Here is a 16,833-nt window from a genome sequence, read left to right as displayed (position 1 = left end):
TGTTCTCGGCATGTGGCCACATGTATTGCCCATCCCTGGATTGCTGCAGCCCTATAGTGTTTTAAAGAAAATCATTTTTCGGGAATGTGGGAGTCACTGCCATGGCAGGCATTTATTGCCCATCCTTTGAGGATTCTGGAGCAGATGATGGGTGTTTGGACTCCGTGCAGTGAGCTAATTCCTTTATCTGTTCGTAATGTAGTAATCAGCCGTAACCTTTTTTTCCACATTTAGTGGGGAGGATCCTGGATGATTTGCGCTGGCTTCTAGTGTTGCAGGAAAACTTCCCTGTGTTACTCGGGCAATGGAGCAATAGATTTGGGAGAGTTTCCTGCAACATTGGAGTTTGATTGCCAGGATGGATGGGAAACTTGTAAGGTATTATGTTCACATGAATAAGATGTTTTAGAATGGACTTCATACACTCTTTAAACTGCTAGAATCTGAGGTTGGGTTTCTGCCATATTCCTACTGCATTGAAATTCTTCTCTATTAGTCTTTAGGGTAGAAATTGGTCCTTCTTGGACCTGTTTTCCAGGCGTAAAATGGGGGCTACACTGACCAATTTCGCAGGGCAATGCCCTGGGCCCATGGGCGCCTGAAATATGTCTGTCATATCGGCCTCGGACGATTTTCAGGCATCTTAACGAGGTATTCGGCCCCTTGCATATGCCAATGAGGGGCCTAAAGCTTCTTTAAGGATCCACCAGCAGCATTTGCCGGTGCTGAGAGGAGCAGGACCCGGGTCTGGTCCTCAGGTTTCGGTGGGATTGCTGCAGCCTTCTCCAAAATGCAAGTATTTCTTTCCCCACTTACCTTCCTGTGGATCCAGGGGGAGGGGAGGCTCTGATCCGGGGGGGAGGGGAAGCTCTGATCCGGGGGGGAGGGGAAGCTCTGATCCGGGGGGGAGGGGAAGCGCTGATCCAGGGGGAGGGGAAGCTCTGATCCGGGGGGGGGCGGAAGCGCTGATCCAGGCTCCACGGCGCTCCAGTGGGCTGCTGCCGGCCCGCGATCGTCCCTCCTCATCTTCTTCTTCTCCCACTTTCCAGGACTAACGTGAGGGCCACTGCTGGCGAGGCAAGTGCCCCCAATTGTATTGGACCGCGAGCGTCAGCTGCCTTTGGAGGCACAACATTCATCGGCAGCTCACCCCATGATTAAAATGAGGCCCGAGGCCCAATTTGGGGTGCGCCTTGTTTAGACCCAGTTTACACGCAGGCTCAGTTATGCTACCAGCTGAGGAAGACCTGAGATGACAAGTTACAATGTCCCGAACGAGTCCACACACCTTCGTGGAGAATAAGGTGGAAACCCAATGTCATGTACAATCTTGTGTGCACCAAGATGTGTAACTAGTTCTCTTCTTTGTCTCTTTATGTCTCCCCTTTATCCAATTCTGCTTCTTCCTCCTCCTGCAAATTCCTTTTTTCCCCTTCTCCGTCACGCTCTCCCCTTCTCCGTCACGCTCTCCCCTTCTCCGTCACGCTCTCCCCTTCTCCGTCACGCTCTCCCCTTCTCCGTCACGCTCTCCCCTTCTCCGTCACGCTCTCCCCTTCTCCGTCACGCTCTCCCCTTCTCCGTCACGCTCTCCCCTTCTCCGTCACGCTCTCCCCTTCTCCGTCACGCTCTCCCCTTCTCCGTCACGCTCTCCCCTTCTCCGTCACGCTCTCCCCTTCTCCGTCACGCTCTCCCCTTCTCCGTCACGCTCTCCCCTTCTCCGTCACGCTCTCCCCTTCTCCGTCACGCTCTCCCCTTCTCCGTCACGCTCTCCCCTTCTCCGTCACGCTCTCCCCTTCTCCGTCACGCTCTCCCTTGCTCCCTCCTTCTCCTCACCCTCTGGTAGCTCTGTGTTATTTTAGAGCCAATGCAGGAGCTGATGTCCAGGCATAAAACCTACAGCTTAAGCCCCAGGGACTGCCTCAAGACATGCCTGTTCCAGAAGTGGCAGCGGATGGTTGCGCCCCCTGGTAAGTGCATGACGGGCTCTGCCACTCTTTAGTTTGTGCGTGTCTGTGACAGCAAATGAAAAGAATAATGTTTATACATAAAAAAAACTCCCAAGTGGGATAGAAATTGGACCTTGTTGCACTAATTTTACGGGCGTATCAACATAACAAAAACAGATTATCTGATCATTATCACATTGCTGTTTGTGGGAGCTTGCTGTGTGCAAATTGGCTGCCGTGTTTCCTACATTACAACAGGGTGCAGAGGAGATTTACCAGAATGGTTCTGGGGATGGGGGATCTTAGCTACAAGGACAGGTTGGAGAAGCTGGATTTGTTTTCATTAGAGCAAAGGAGGTTGAGAGGTGATTTGATCGAGGTGTACAAGATTATGACGGGTTTGGATAGGCTAGACGGGGAAAGGCTGTTCCCACTAGTTGATGGTACAAGGACTAGGGGACACAGATTTAAGGTTTTGGGCAAGAGATACAGGGCGATGTGAGGAAAAACTTTTTTATGCAGCGAGTGGTGAGGACCTGGAACTCACTGCCGACGGAAGTGGTGCAAGCGGAGACACTCGGTGTTTTCAAGGGGAGACTTGAGGATAGACACTTGAGGGAAATAAACTTGCAGGGCTACGGGGATAGAGCGGGGGAATGGGACTGACTGGATTGCTCTACAGAGAGCCGGCACGGACTCGATGGGCCGAATGGCCCCCTTCTGTGCCGTTTTGACTCTATGACTTCAAAGGTACTTCATTGGCTGTAAAGTGCTTTGAGACATCCGGCGGTCGTGAAAGGCGCTATAGAAATGCAAGTCTTTTCTTTCAATTTCAGAGACCAATGTCGCGCACCCAAAGGGCCGCTGAAAGATATTGGGTCGGGCCATTTTTCAGGCATCCCTGGTGGCCCCCTTACATATGTAAATGAGGTGCCCCATGCCTGTTTTAGGCCCCCTTGCTGAAATTGGCGTGCAGCAGTGGCCGCCTACAAAAAGTAAAACGTGTCAAAACTCGTTCCTGTGGAGCCAGAAGGAGCAGGAGTGCCCCCCGGCCGCACCCCCTCCCCGACTCCACAACGCTCGCGATCAGCATCGACGGCCCCCCCACCGTTCCAGCCTCCGTCCCGCCGGCGAGGCAAGGGGCCCGACATTCACCTTTTCAAAGTGGACAAGCTGCGTGCGGAGGTGGGACAGGCACCAGCAGCTCGCCCGAATAATGATAACGAGGCTCGAAGCCCAGCTTTGGGCCGGCCTCAGGCCTTCCCATTTCAGGCCCAGAAACGGGAATTTCCATGCCATGGTATGAAGAATCGTGCTCGGGATCCCCTGATACCTCAGCGAGCAGCTGAGTCACAGACCAGGAATATCTTCGGTTCAATTTTTGAATTAGTATTGTAGTAAGGGGAACAGATAAGGAAGATAGAAAGAAACTATTTCCGCTGGTTGGGGAGTCTAGGACTAGGGGGCATAGTCTCAAAATTAGAGCCAGACCTTTCAGGAGTGAAATTAGGAAACACTTCTACACACAAAGGGTGGTAGAAGTTTGGAACTCTCTTCCGCAAACGGCAATTGATGCTAGATCAATTGTTAATTTTAAATCTGAGATTGATAGATTTTTGTTAACCAAAGGTATTAGGGGATATGGGCCAAAGGCGGGTAAATGGAGTTAGGTCGCAGATCAGCCAGGATCTCATTGAATGGTGGAACAGGCTCGAGGGGCTGAATGGGCTCCTCCCGTTCCTGATGTCTTTATCCTTCAAGGAGGGGGTGGTGGGGAAAGCACAGGTTTCCTGCTCCCCTCACCCCTGCTCGACATGTGTATCTGTCAATATCGGGTGCAATATCCACGCAGCCTGGTGACATTAACCATCGACACTCACATGATTAATGGCACTAAGACACACTGCTACGGGGTGACTTACACCAGTGCAACAGTGCACCAGAAATTAGTCAGTGCCTTCTGGAACTGAGTATCGGAGAAAACCAGAGAGGAATAAAACACTTACTTCCATTAGCCTCAGTGGATGCACGCACCACTCAGTACAATTTCTAAGCCAGACAGGCCAGAGGTTCCTGGGTTCTCAAAGAGGCACCAGGATGGTTGACTTGGAAGTAGAAAACGATCAGTGGTGCGGGGACACTCCACTGCGGTGAGATGGTGGAGTTCTGCATCTGACAGGTGTTGGTGCTGTTTGTGGACTGCGTTCCCCAACACAAGCATCTCGCACCATGACAAATGAAAACTGACTCGCGGGGGGCGGGGGAGAAGGTTTAAGGAGTTTTGATCAGATTACTCGTTGCCAGTTGATATCGATTGCTTGTTTCACCAGCTGAACCAGCCAGACAGGCACCGAGCAAGCGCAGGAAAAGGAAAATGTCTGGGGGCAGCACCATCAGCAGCGGCACCAACTCCAACACCAACAGCAACAGCAAAAAGAAGAGTCCGGCCAGTAGTTTTGCGCTGTCCAGTCAGGTACCTGTAAGCATCCACGTTTCTTTGCCCTTCACTCACTGAACCGTACGAGGCCAGGAAATCGACAGATTTTCCTCTTTTTTTTCCCGGGAAATTTTCTTTTTACAAGAGTTCGGATTTGATGTCATCGTTGTCACTTCGCTTCGCTCTTTCTGCCCAGTGTCAGCTTTGAACACTGAGCTGTGGATCCCCCTGGTCTGGACTGACCACTCGGCCACCTCGCCCAAGGGGGCGTGAGGGTGCGCCCACAGAACCACATCCCAGCAAGAGTCAATGCCTTCAGGAGAAGGAGGGAGGAGTTTAAGGGGGGGGGGCGTGGAAATAATAAATAGCAAAGAGTTGGCATACCAGATGCACAGGTGATTGACTTCAGATCCACAGGTCATCCAATGGGATGAGTGTCTGACCATCTGGGTTTGTTGGAGTGAGTTGGAAAGTCTACCTATGGACAGGGAGAATGTCCAGCCGGCCTGGTCACATCTCAAGCTCATTACAGTGTGGCACTTGCTGCGACTTGGAAATAGCTTGTCCACTTTCCTTCTTGACAATGTGATGTGTGTATGGGGGGTGGGGTCATGAGTGGTTGAGGGGGAATGGATCTTAATAGCGGGGAGAAAATGTTAACAAATTGGTACATGGATTCCAACGCTATGGTCATTGTATAGACTCATAGAGAAACATCTTGCCTATGGTTTTTACGTCAGTGTATCTATCTGTGTGTCAGGGGTTATGCGTGTGTCTGTGTTTTGAATGTTTACACCCATATGTCTGTACCCCTAGAATTTAAAATTCTCATCCTTGTGTTCAAATCCCTCCATGGCCTCACCTCTCCCTATCTCTGTAATCTCCTCCAGCCCCACAACCCTCCGAGATCTCCGCGCTCCTCCAACTCTGCCTCTGGCGCATCCCCGATTTTAATCGCTCCACCATTGGTGGCTGCCTGGGCCGTAAGCTCTGGAATTCCCTCCCTAAATCTCGCCACTTCTCCACGTCCCAAGGCGCTTCACAAGAGAATAATCAGACAAAAATTTGACAGCGAGCCACGTAAGTAGATAGTAGGCCAGGTGACCAAAAGCTTGTTCAAAGAGGTAGGTTTTAAGGAGCGTCTGGAATTCCCTCCGTAAACCTCTCCACCTCTCTCTCCTTTAAGACGCTCCTTAAAACCTGCCTCTTTGACCAAGCTTTTGGTCACCTGTCCTAATATCTCCTTATGTGGCTCGGTGTCAGATTTTTGTCTGATTTATGCTCCGGTGAAGCGCCTTGAGATGTTTTTACTGTGCTAAAGGTGCTGTGTAAATGCAGGTTGTTGTTGTTGTGTTCAGGTGTTTCTGTGCATTGTGTGTGTTTGTCGGGGTCGGTCTGTCTGTCTATCCCGCCGCGAGTTGTTCCTTAAATGAGCTGAGGTCACCTCCCTGTTACAGGACGTGATGGTGGTGGGTGAGCCCACCCTGATGGGGGGGGAGTTTGGCGATGAGGACGAGCGGCTCATCACGCGGTTGGAGAACACCCAGTACGACGCGACCAACGGCATCGACGACGAGGACAGCTTCAACAACTCGCCCGCGCTGGGGGCCAACAGCCCCTGGAACAGCAAGCCCCCATCGAGCCAAGAGAGCAAGTCGGAGAACCCAACATCGCAGGCCTCCCAGTAAAGATGTACAGAACGGCCAGCGCACGTTCCCAAACCTAAAATAAATCTACCTGTCAAAGTAACCACAAGTGGAGGTACCAGGGGGGGTGGTTTGTCACTGTGCTCCCAACTTGTGCAGCCAATAACGAAAGCATCAGTCATTGCTCTCTCCCTCTTCCCAATCTATCACTTCTTTAACTATTGGATATAATACCCGCTTCTATTTTTTTTTTAGCTACTACAAAGTATTTTCCTCTAACTCTCTCTTAAATACTGAAGTGTTAACAGATAAGTTGCTGCAGAGAGGATTCGAAGCCCGCCCCGATTCGAGCTCCTCTCCACTCCTGATGACCATTCTCTCGCTTTGGCCCTGGGCGGGCGGGCGGGCGAGGGAAAAAGAAAATTGCTGTTCTCGAAGGTTCCACGGCTAGCACGGTGGGCAGATGCGCCACCTGTGTGGTAATGAGCCGCACGGACCAGGATGTTCCAGAGTTCGATCTCCTGGGCTGTGCTAAATCAGCTGATTTCAGCAGGGGTGAGAATATGGGGGGTTGGGCGGGGGATGGGGGGGTAGTGTACTACCGCTGGGTCTCAGCCAGGAGTCCCGCTCCCGATCATTATCTGGTGACGCATTACAGGAAAAATACCCGTGCACGAACACTGGGTGAGGATGGGACTGTGATGCCCCTTGTGGTCAAATAGCACACAGACGCTCACTGTCTCAGTTCGCATGAAGATTGGAACACATGGACGGAATTTGGTGCCTATGGAACCATGAGAGAGAAGTGAGGAGGGGGACAAACCCTGGGAATGGGGGCGGGGCGGTGCGATTATTGGTATCCAGATTTCTTCCCCACCCAAAAGACTACTGCAGACTGCACCCCCCACAGAACCTGCTTAGAGGGAGATATCAACGCAGTGGTCTACAGTAACATGCATCCGAATCCTCAAAACCCCAGTGTTTTTGCAGCACCACAGGACTCCGCAGTACAAGGGCCTGCTTATTCTTTCAAGGGATATTAGTGATCTTATTGCATGGTATTAAAATAAAAACATTTTAAGCTTTTTGTTTGCTAGAAAAGTATTAATAGAAATTGTGACGACACTCTCCAGAGCTTCAGAAAGTTTCTCCAGTGAGTAGCTGGGTGCTACAGATCGAGCAGGTCCCAGGTGGCACTCCCGGGCTGCACTGAGTTTTGTACCTTGCCCAGGGAGATGCTAGGGGTGCCGCACCTGGCCTCAGTACCCCTGGGTTGGAGAGGAAAAAGTCCTGGTGAGGATGGGATCAGCCTTGGCTGTGATAATCCCCTTGGTTAAATAGCCTGCTACCACTCACGCTGTCTTGGCACATATATGAAGTCTGGCCACCTGGGTGAGGTATCGGAGACGCCGCCAAGTTCTGACTGATGGGTCTACGCGCAGCGTTAAGCTGCCTTTTGCTCCTTTCAGATGCTGACCAGTCTTCTGCTTTCTGTTGATATTTCAGATTTCAACACGTGCAGATTTATCCTTTCAATTGTCGGTCTTTGGCAGTACTTGAAAATTATACTGTGTGAGGTAGGTATCTTGCCAAGCTTCGATTTAATCCAAGATGCCTCTCGCGGTTCGGTGCGCAAATATTTCCAAATCTGCTCTTTAACGTAACAAACGAAATCTCCTCTTAAGATGCACTGTGAAACTGTTCAAGGAACACACAAGCTCCTGACCTGACCCGACCCGACTGGGATCCCACAGAGATCCAGTGTTACGGATCCTGTGAACCCACAGTGATCCAGTGTTGTGGATCCTGGGATCTGGGACCCGACGGTGATCCGGTGTTGTCGATCCTGTGACCCGACTGGGACCTCGCAGAGATCCGGTGTTGTGGATCCTGGGATCTGGGAACCCCACAGAGCTCCTCTGTACAGTGCAGTTTTATCTGGTTAAACCTCAGCGGTACTTCTACACACACTTGGGGAGATCCCTCAGCCTTGACTTCAGTCGGCACTTGAATACACTGGGCTTAAAGAAAGAAAGAACTTGCATTTCTGCAGCGCCTGTCACGACCTCGGGACGTCCTAAAGAGCTTCACAGCCAATGAAGTACTTTTGAAGTGTAGTCACTGTTGTAATGTAGGAAAGTAAGTCCCAATGGCTGTAGAATATGCAGGTCCATATTGGACAAACCAGAATCTTTACCTATGTGGATTCTGAGTATAAATACAAAAGAAAGAAACAGGAAACACTGAAGATCTGAAATAAAAACAGGAAATGCAGGAAAGATTCAGCAGAAAGTACAAGTTAAGATTTTGGACACGGGCTCTTCAGAATCCAGTTTCTAGCGCGGAGCTTTATTAGATTCTGAGGAAGGGTCCACACCCGAAACATTAACGTGCCTTTCCCCTTTACAGTCGCTGACGGACCTGCAGTGTGTTCCTCCAGTGTCTTTTATTTCTGGGTCGTGAACGGTTCGAATCTGCCCCCCCCCTCCCACCCCAAACCTCCCGGTCAAAATACATTCCGAGTGGGACAGTTTCGAACCAGTCCTGAACCCTTGCACTGTGGATCCAGCTGAGTTATGTCAGTGCTGTAATCTTGCTAGGTTCAGTAGGCGGCGCCGGGGGGATGAAACTCGTTGCAGAGTCTGCAAGCACACACACTGGGGCTGATTTATGAATGGGTTCCGGGGGGGGTGGTGGAATCATCATTTCCCAACTGCGGGTTAAGTGCCTCCAGCAGGTGAGGCCTCATGCCAGAGGACGCAGTCAGAAATCCGGCATTATCCTGCCCACCCGTAAAATGTTGGGTGTAGGAATGACTCGAGTTCAGTGATTGTGTCTCAAGGTACAAGGATTCTGAACCTGCTGTGCCCGCTCTGTGCTGAGTTGCTGATCTCAGCCTGGGCACTGATTACATTGGGAGCCCAGCGTCCCTGGGTTTGAAAGGGGGCATCAGCTAGGGTCGCATTTCGGACAACAACCCCCCCCCCCCCCAACCATCTGCTGCGCTGGAAAGTTTGTGCACATTGCGCATGAGCAGAATCAGACTCAGTTAGTGCTGCCTCCTGTGGTCGAATAGCTTGCTGGCACACATGAAGGGGCTGCCGGTGCCCGTAGCCCTGCAGCAGAGCATGAATCGGGGTCAAAACTGAAAATAGAAGCGGGGTTGGTGTGGCAGCACCTTCTGTGAGTAACTCTGGGCAAGGGTTGAATTGCAGGCGCGTCGATGGGACTGGTGGATCGGAGTTGAGTCCAGCTTTTTGCACTGTCCCTGTAGATCTGTAAATGACCCAGTGCCACCTGTTCACTTGACCTGTGGCCTATCAATTTGCCCCCTATCTGTCTCTGGTCGGTGTGTATCAGAGTTTACAATGGACATCGAGCAAAATAACCGGCACACATATTCCAAACTTAGTGATCACTGCAAAAACTTTTAAAAAATCCATACTGAACTACTGGCTGCACCTGACGCGTTCAAAATCAGCAAATATGTCGATCCTGTGCCCTTGGATTGTGTTAGTGACCTGGGGAGGGGCTTAACTGCACCAGCTATTGATGTAGACAGTCACCAAGCACAGTATGCATGCGCAAACTCTGACCACACCACTGTCAGTCGGGTTTGCCCCCACCCCTGCCAAGGGGATCCAGCTTCTGAAATATGTATATCTTTAACAGTACCTTTTTTAAAAGGTTTTTTTTTTTACGTTGAAATTTTGCCTGAGTGAAGTTTACCTGCCACATCTAACCCCTGGTACCTCTTTGAACAGAGAGAGTGAGATGGAGACAGAGAATTCTTGGCTGCTTGACATGATTTTCTACTTGGCTGTAAATCTGTAGAGAGACAGTAAGAATATAAGATGCACATTGTCTTGTTTTATACAGCAAAAGGAATCCGGGGGAAAAAAACTTTAAAAAAATTAATTAAAAAGGCGGAATGCTGAACAATTTCCCCTCAGAATTGTTTGTAATGTTTTTTAATGTTAACTCGTGCAGGGGAAATGTGTTTTATTTTCATTGTTTTGAAGCCTTTCCTTGTTCCGTGTATCTCTGCTTGTATATTAAACGCTAGTACTTAACAATCTGTATTGCTGTCATTAAACGTATTGTAAAACTTACAACAAATGCCTCTGAAATTTTCTGTTCCTCATTAAAGAGATTAGAAAAAATGAGAGTGCACCGAGTTGGAGGGAGCCCTTTAACTTGAGATGGAAATTGGTTGCGAGGTAGGAGACAGTGAGTAGGGATAAAGGGAATGTTATCTGATTGATGGGATGTGACAACTGGTGTTCCCAAGGGATCTGTTCTGGGGCCTCAACTTCTCATATTTATGAATGACTTGGATGAAGGAATAGAGAGTTGTATATCCAAGTTTGCAGATGACAGTAGGTTTGGAGGGACAACAACAACATGCATTTAAAGCAAGTAGACAGGTAAAAAAACAATCAAAAGGACTAATTGAATATTGGCATTTATCTCAAGCAGGCTAGATTAAAAAGCAGAGAAAGTTATACTTCAGGTTGTTAAAATAAATACAATATCCTTGGCTTTATTGATAGAAGAAGTCACACAACACCAGGTTATAGTCCAACAGTTTTATTTGAAATCACAAGCTTTTGGAGCGCTGCTCCTTCATCAGGTGAAGTGGAGAGATGCATAAAGACACAGCTTATATAGTCAGAGAATAATGCCAGATGATTACAGGTAATCTTTCTAACTGCCATTTATCACACCTCGGCAGAGAGATAATCACAGGAATCAAAGGTGTGAATGGTGTCCAAACAGGTCAGTCAGGAAAACATTACATCAAAGAACAATGAGGTGGGGTCACAAGGGGTCAAATGTTGCAGATGCTGGGGTCTGTATGAAAAACAAAAAACAGACAAAAAAACTTTTTTTTGCTGGAAATCACAGCAGGTCCGGCCGCATCTGTGTAGAGAGAACAAGCCAACGACGACTCGAGTATGGATGACCCTATGTCAGGTGGGGTTACATGTAGCGTGACATGAACCCAAGATCCCGGTTGTCACGCTACATGTAACCCCACCTGACGTAGGGTCATCCAGACTCGAGTCATCGTTGGCTCTCTCTCTCCCCCCTCAGTCTCTCTATCTATCTCCCCCTCTCTCTCTCCCTCTCTCCCCCAGTCTCTCGACTCTTTCTCTCTCCCCGTCTCTCTCTCCCCCTCCAGTCGCTCTCTCTCCTTCCCTCACTGTCTCTGTCTGTCTCTCTCTCTCCTTCCCTCCCTCTCTCCTTCCCTCTCTCTGTCGTTCACTCACTCGTCTCCACACCTGCTGCCTCTCACTTATTCAGATATACACCACTTACAATTTTGTTTCTTGTAATCTGTTGACTGCGCCCCCCATTGCTGTCACTCTCGCACCCACCATCTCTCCGTCGTTTCCCCGTTCGCCCTTCCAAACTTGCCCGTTCAACAGCCCCTCCCATTTGCTCCTGTGCTCCAATCCGATTAATGTAACATGAGTATCTTTTGTTCAATCTAACCTATCCAGACAGTGAAAGTTACATTAAGACATGGTTAAGAGAAGATGCATTCTGTAAAAAAAAAAGGGTGGGTGGGACCTGGACTCTGACTTCAGGATGTGAGTCAGATGTGCTTTTCATACCATTAGTCTGAGGAAGCTTGTTCTCTCTACACAGATTAAAAAGCGGAGAAAGTTATACTTCAGGTTGTTAAAATAAATACAATATCCTTGGCTTTATTAATAGAAGAAGTCACACAACACCAGGTTATAGTCCAAGTGCTGTGATTTCCAGCAAAAAAAATGTTTTTTTGTCTTTTTTGTTTTTCATACAGACCCCAGCATCTGCAACATTTGACCCCTTGTGACCCCACCTCATTGTTCTTTGATGTAATGTTTTCCTGACTGACCTGTTTGGACACCATTCACACCTTTGATTGCTGTGATTATCTCTCTGCCGAGGTGTGATAAAGGGCAGTTAGAAAGATTACTTGTAATCATCTGGCAGTGTTCTCTGAGTATATAAGTTGTGTCTTTATGCATCTCTCCACTTCACCTGACGAAGGAGCAGCGCTCCGAAAGCTTGTGATTTCAAATAAAACCTGGTGTTGTGTGACTTCTTACATTTGTCCACCCCAGTCCAACACCGGCATCTCCACACCATGTTTATTAATAGACGCATAGGTCTGAATTTTAATCTGGGTCAGGAGCTGGGAGGCTACAATCGGGAAACCCGGGAAAATGGGTTTTCCACAGGCCCTGGCGAATTTAACAGCAGGGACTGATTGGCATTTGAAAGCTCTGACTCCTGCCCGTAGCAAGCCAGATGGAGAGTCTGGCTGTCTGTGGGCGGGTAGGCCTCATGTACAAGACCTCAGAGAGGAGGGAGGAAGGGATTGGGCGGGGAGTGGGGGAGGGGGTGGTGGTGGTCGGGAGCCGGAGGAGCATAAGAACATAAGAAATAGGAGCAGGAGTCGGCCATACGGACCCTCGAGCCTGCTCCACCATTCAATAAGATCATGGCTGATCTTCGACCTCAACTCCACTTTCCCGCCCGATCTCCATATCCCTTGATTCCCCTAGAGTTCAAAAATCTAACGATCTCAGCCTTGAATATACTCAAAGACTGAGCCTCAGCCCTCTGGGGTAGAGAATTCCAAAGATTCACAACCCTCTGAGTGAAGAAATTCCTCCTTATCTCAGTCCTAAATGACCGACCCCTTATTCTGAGACTGTGACCCCTAGTTCTAGACACTCCAGCCAGGGGAAACAGCCTCTCAGCATCTACCCTGTCAATCCCCTTCAGAATCTTATATGTTTCAATGAGATCACCTCGCATTCTTTTAAACTCCAGAGAGTATCGGCCCATTCTACACAATCTCTCCTCATAGAACAACCCTCTCATCCCAGGAATCAATCTAGTGAACCTTCGTTGCACCGCCTCCAAGGCAAGTATATCCTTCCTTAGATAAGGAGACCAAAACTGTGCACAGTGCTCCAGGTGTGGTCTTACGAAGGCCCTATATAACTGGCAGTGGCAGAAAGGTCGGTAACCAGAGGATCAGAGGTTTAAGATGATTGGCAAAAGAACCAGTGCTGTATCATTTTAAGATTCTATGATTGTATTTGTACAGAGCTTTGGTCAGACCCCATCTGGAGTAACTCTGTTCAGTTTCTGGGCCCCGCTCCTCAGGAAGGATATATTGGCCTTGGAGGGGGGGGCAGCGCAGATTCACCAGACTGATACCGGGGCTAAAAGGGTTAAATTATGAGGACAGGTTGCATAACCTGGCTTGTATTCCCTCGAGAATAGAAGATTGAGGGGTGATCTGACTGAAGTGTTTAAAATGTTAGAGGGATTTGTTAGGATAGATACGGAGAAACTTATGTCCTCTGGTGGGGGAATCCAGAACAAAGGGGGCATATTAAAATTAGAGCCCGGTCATGCAGGAGAGAAATCAGGAAGTAGTTTTTCACACAAAGGGTAGTGGAAATCTGGAACTTCTCCCCAAAAGGCTGTAGAATCTAGCACAATTGCAGCTTTCAAGACTGAGATCAGTAGATGTTTGTTGAGTAAGGGTATCAAGTAAGGGGGAGTCCAGAACCAGGGGTCACAGTCTAAGGATAAGGGGTAAGCCATTTAGGACTGAGATGAGGAGGAATTTCTTCACCCAGAGAGTGGTGAACCTGTGGAATTCTCTACCACAGAAGGCAATTGAGGCCAATTCATTAAATATATTCAAGAAGGAGTTAGATATATTTCTTAAGGCTAAAGGGATCAAGGGATATGGGGAGAAGGCAGGGACAGGGTACTGAATTTGGATGATCAGCCATGATCTCATTGAATGGCGGAGCAGGCTCGAGGGGCCGAATGGCCTACTCCTGCTCCTATCTTCTATGTCTATGGTTCTATCAAGGGATATGGAACTAAGGCAGGTAAAGAGTTGAGGTGCAGAGCAACCATGAGTCCATTGAATGGCGGAGCAGGCTCGAGGGGCTGAATGGCCTCCTAATGTTCCTATGTTCTGTATCTATCAGTGATTACATCGATGCAACTGGAAAGATAAATTCCCATGGTACAATTTTCCAAAAAAGCCACGTCATTGTGTTCTAGCTTGTCACAGATACTAAGGGTAGGTTATAGCTATTGTGTTGTTCTGGCAAATAGCCCCAGCTTATCCAGGTCGAACTGGCCCCAGTGTGTTTCCTGCTCATCCTTCATTATTTTAACTCGGTGATTTTTTCACACAGGGTTACTCAATGCACAAATAATCCAGAAATATAGTGACCAGGGATAAATGGGGATCCACTGACCAATGAGAACAAAGCTCTGGGATTCAATCAGCTGTTACCAGGGAGATTGTGTGAGTGAGGGTTAGTTATGCTCTGCTGCACTCTGTAGGGAGCTGCAATCACTCGATGATTCAACTGTTTAACAGCAGCGAGCACTGAGATATTCCAGGAGTCTGTTTGTATCAAATCTATAATAAAAATACTGAGTTTCCCATCTCGATTCACACGATATTATATGGAGACACTCTAACCACAAGATCATAAAATAATTACAGATGAGGGAAGCCATTCGCCCATCTTAGTTCACCGATCCAGCCTTGATTCTGTGACCTTTAATACCCATCATTTATACAATAACACCCAGAAAAGACTAAATTCATATAATAACCCCAGGAATGATTGAAACTTATAAAATTCTAACAGGACTAGACAGACTAAATGCAGGAAGGATGTTCCCGATGGCCGGGGAGTCCAGAACCAGGGGTCACAGTCTAAGGATAAGGGGTAAGCCATTTAGGACTGAGATGAGGAGGAATTTCTTCACCCAGAGAGTGGTGAACCTGTGGAATTCTCTACCACAGAAGGCAGTTGAGGCCAATTCATTAAATATATTCAAGAAGGAGTTAGATAGATTTCTTAAGGCTAAAGGGATCAAGGGATATGGGGAGAAAGCAGGGACAGGGTACTGAATTTGGATGATCAGCCATGATCTCATTGAATGGCGGAGCAGGCTCGAGGGGCCGAATGGCCTACTCCTGCTCCTATCTTCTATGTCTATGGTTCTATCAAGGGATATGGAACTAAGGCAGGTAAAGAGTTGAGGTGCAGAGCAGCCATGAGCCCATTGAATGGCGGAGCAGGCTCGAGGGGCTGAATGGCCTCCTAATGTTCCTATGTTCTGTATCTATCAGTGATTACATCGATGCAACTGGAAAGATAAATTCCCATGGTACAATTTTCCAAAAAAGCCACGTCATTGTGTTCTAGCTTGTCACAGATACTAAGGGTAGGTTATAGCTATTGTGTTGTTCTGGCAAATAGCCTCAGCTTATCCAGGTCGAACTGGCCCCAGTGTGTTTCCTGCTCATCCTTCATTATTTTAACTCGGTGATTTTTTCACACAGGGTTACTCAATGCACAAATAATCCAGAAATATAGTGACCAGGGATAAATGGGGATCCACTGACCAATGAGAACAAAGCTCTGGGATTCAATCAGCTGTTACCAGGGAGATTGTGTGAGTGAGGGTTAGTTATGCTCTGCTGCACTCTGTAGGGAGCTGCAATCACTCGATGATTCAACTGTTTAACAGCAGCGAGCACTGAGATATTCCAGGAGTCTGTTTGTATCAAATCTATAATAAAAATACTGAGTTTCCCATCTCGATTCACACGATATTATATGGAGACACTCTAACCACAAGATCATAAAATAATTACAGATGAGGGAAGCCATTCGCCCATCTTAGTTCACCCATCCAGCCTTGATTCTGTGACCTTTAATACCCATCATTTATACAATAACACCCAGAAAAGACTAAATTCATATAATAACCCCAGGAATGATTGAAACTTATAAAATTCTAACAGGACTAGACAGACTAGATGCAGGAAGGATGTTCCCAATGGCGGGGGAGTCCAGAACCAGGGGTCACAGTCTAAGGATAAGGGGTAAGCCATTTCAGACAGAGATGAGGAGGAATTTCTTCACCCAGAGAGTGGTGAACCTGTGGAATTCTCTACCACAGAAGGCAGTTGAGGCCAATTCATTAAATATATTCAAGAAGGAGTTAGATATATTTCTTAAGGCTAAAGGGATCAAGGGATATGGGGAGAAGGCAGGGACAGGGTACTGAATTTGGATGATCAGCCATGATCTCATTGAATGGCGGAGCAGGCTCGAGGGGCCGAATGGCCTACTCCTGCTCCTATCTTCTATGTCTATGGTTCTATCAAGGGATATGGAACTAAGGCAGGTAAAGAGTTGAGGTGCAGAGCAGCCATGAGCCCATTGAATGGCGGAGCAGGCTCGAGGGGCTGAATGGCCTCCTAATGTTCCTATGTTCTGTATCTATCAGTGATTACATCGATGCAACTGGAAAGATAAATTCCCATGGTACAATTTTCCAAAAAAGCCACGTCATTGTGTTCTAGCTTGTCACAGATACTAAGGGTAGGTTATAGCTATTGTGTTGTTCTGGCAAATAGCCTCAGCTTATCCAGGTCGAACTGGCCCCAGTGTGTTTCCTGCTCATCCTTCATTATTTTAACTCGGTGATTTTTTCACACAGGGTTACTCAATGCACAAATAATCCAGAAATATAGTGACCAGGGATAAATGGGGATCCACTGACCAATGAGAACAAAGCTCTGGGATTCAATCAGCTGTTACCAGGGAGATTGTGTGAGTGAGGGTTAGTTATGCTCTGCTGCACTCTGTAGGGAGCTGCAATCACTCGATGATTCAACTGTTTAACAGCAGCGAGCACTGAGATATTCCAGGAGTCTGTTTGTATCAAATCTATAATAAAAATA

The 16,833-nt window shown here is 48.0% G+C and overlaps 1 protein-coding gene across 2 annotated transcripts; it reads left to right on the top strand.

Moving 5' to 3' along the window:
• Window positions 1-1,807: 1,807 nt before the first annotated feature.
• LOC147113281 (LIM domain-binding protein 1-like) lies at window positions 1,808-8,486 on the top strand. Of its 2 annotated transcripts, none has more exons than XM_085994171.1 (3): window positions 1,808-1,967; window positions 4,277-4,419; window positions 5,841-8,486. In XM_085994171.1, exons 1-3 carry the CDS (start codon window positions 1,865-1,867, stop codon window positions 6,069-6,071), a joined length of 477 nt encoding a protein of 158 aa, XP_085850297.1. In that variant the 5' UTR covers window positions 1,808-1,864; the 3' UTR covers window positions 6,072-8,486. The 2 variants fall into 2 exon arrangements, with proteins under 2 accessions (XP_085850297.1, XP_085850296.1); XM_085994170.1 differs by having other exon boundaries at window positions 4,277-4,425.
• Window positions 8,487-16,833: the final 8,347 nt, after the last annotated feature.

The sequence above is a fragment of the Somniosus microcephalus genome, chromosome 8 (assembly GCF_052327205.1).
Source record: "Somniosus microcephalus isolate GS21.2 chromosome 8, FLI_Smic_1.0, whole genome shotgun sequence".
Classification (NCBI taxonomy): Eukaryota; Metazoa; Chordata; class Chondrichthyes; order Squaliformes; family Somniosidae; genus Somniosus; species Somniosus microcephalus.
The sequence above is the reverse complement of the archived record's forward strand: the minus strand, read 5'-3'. Positions and strand labels throughout refer to the sequence as shown.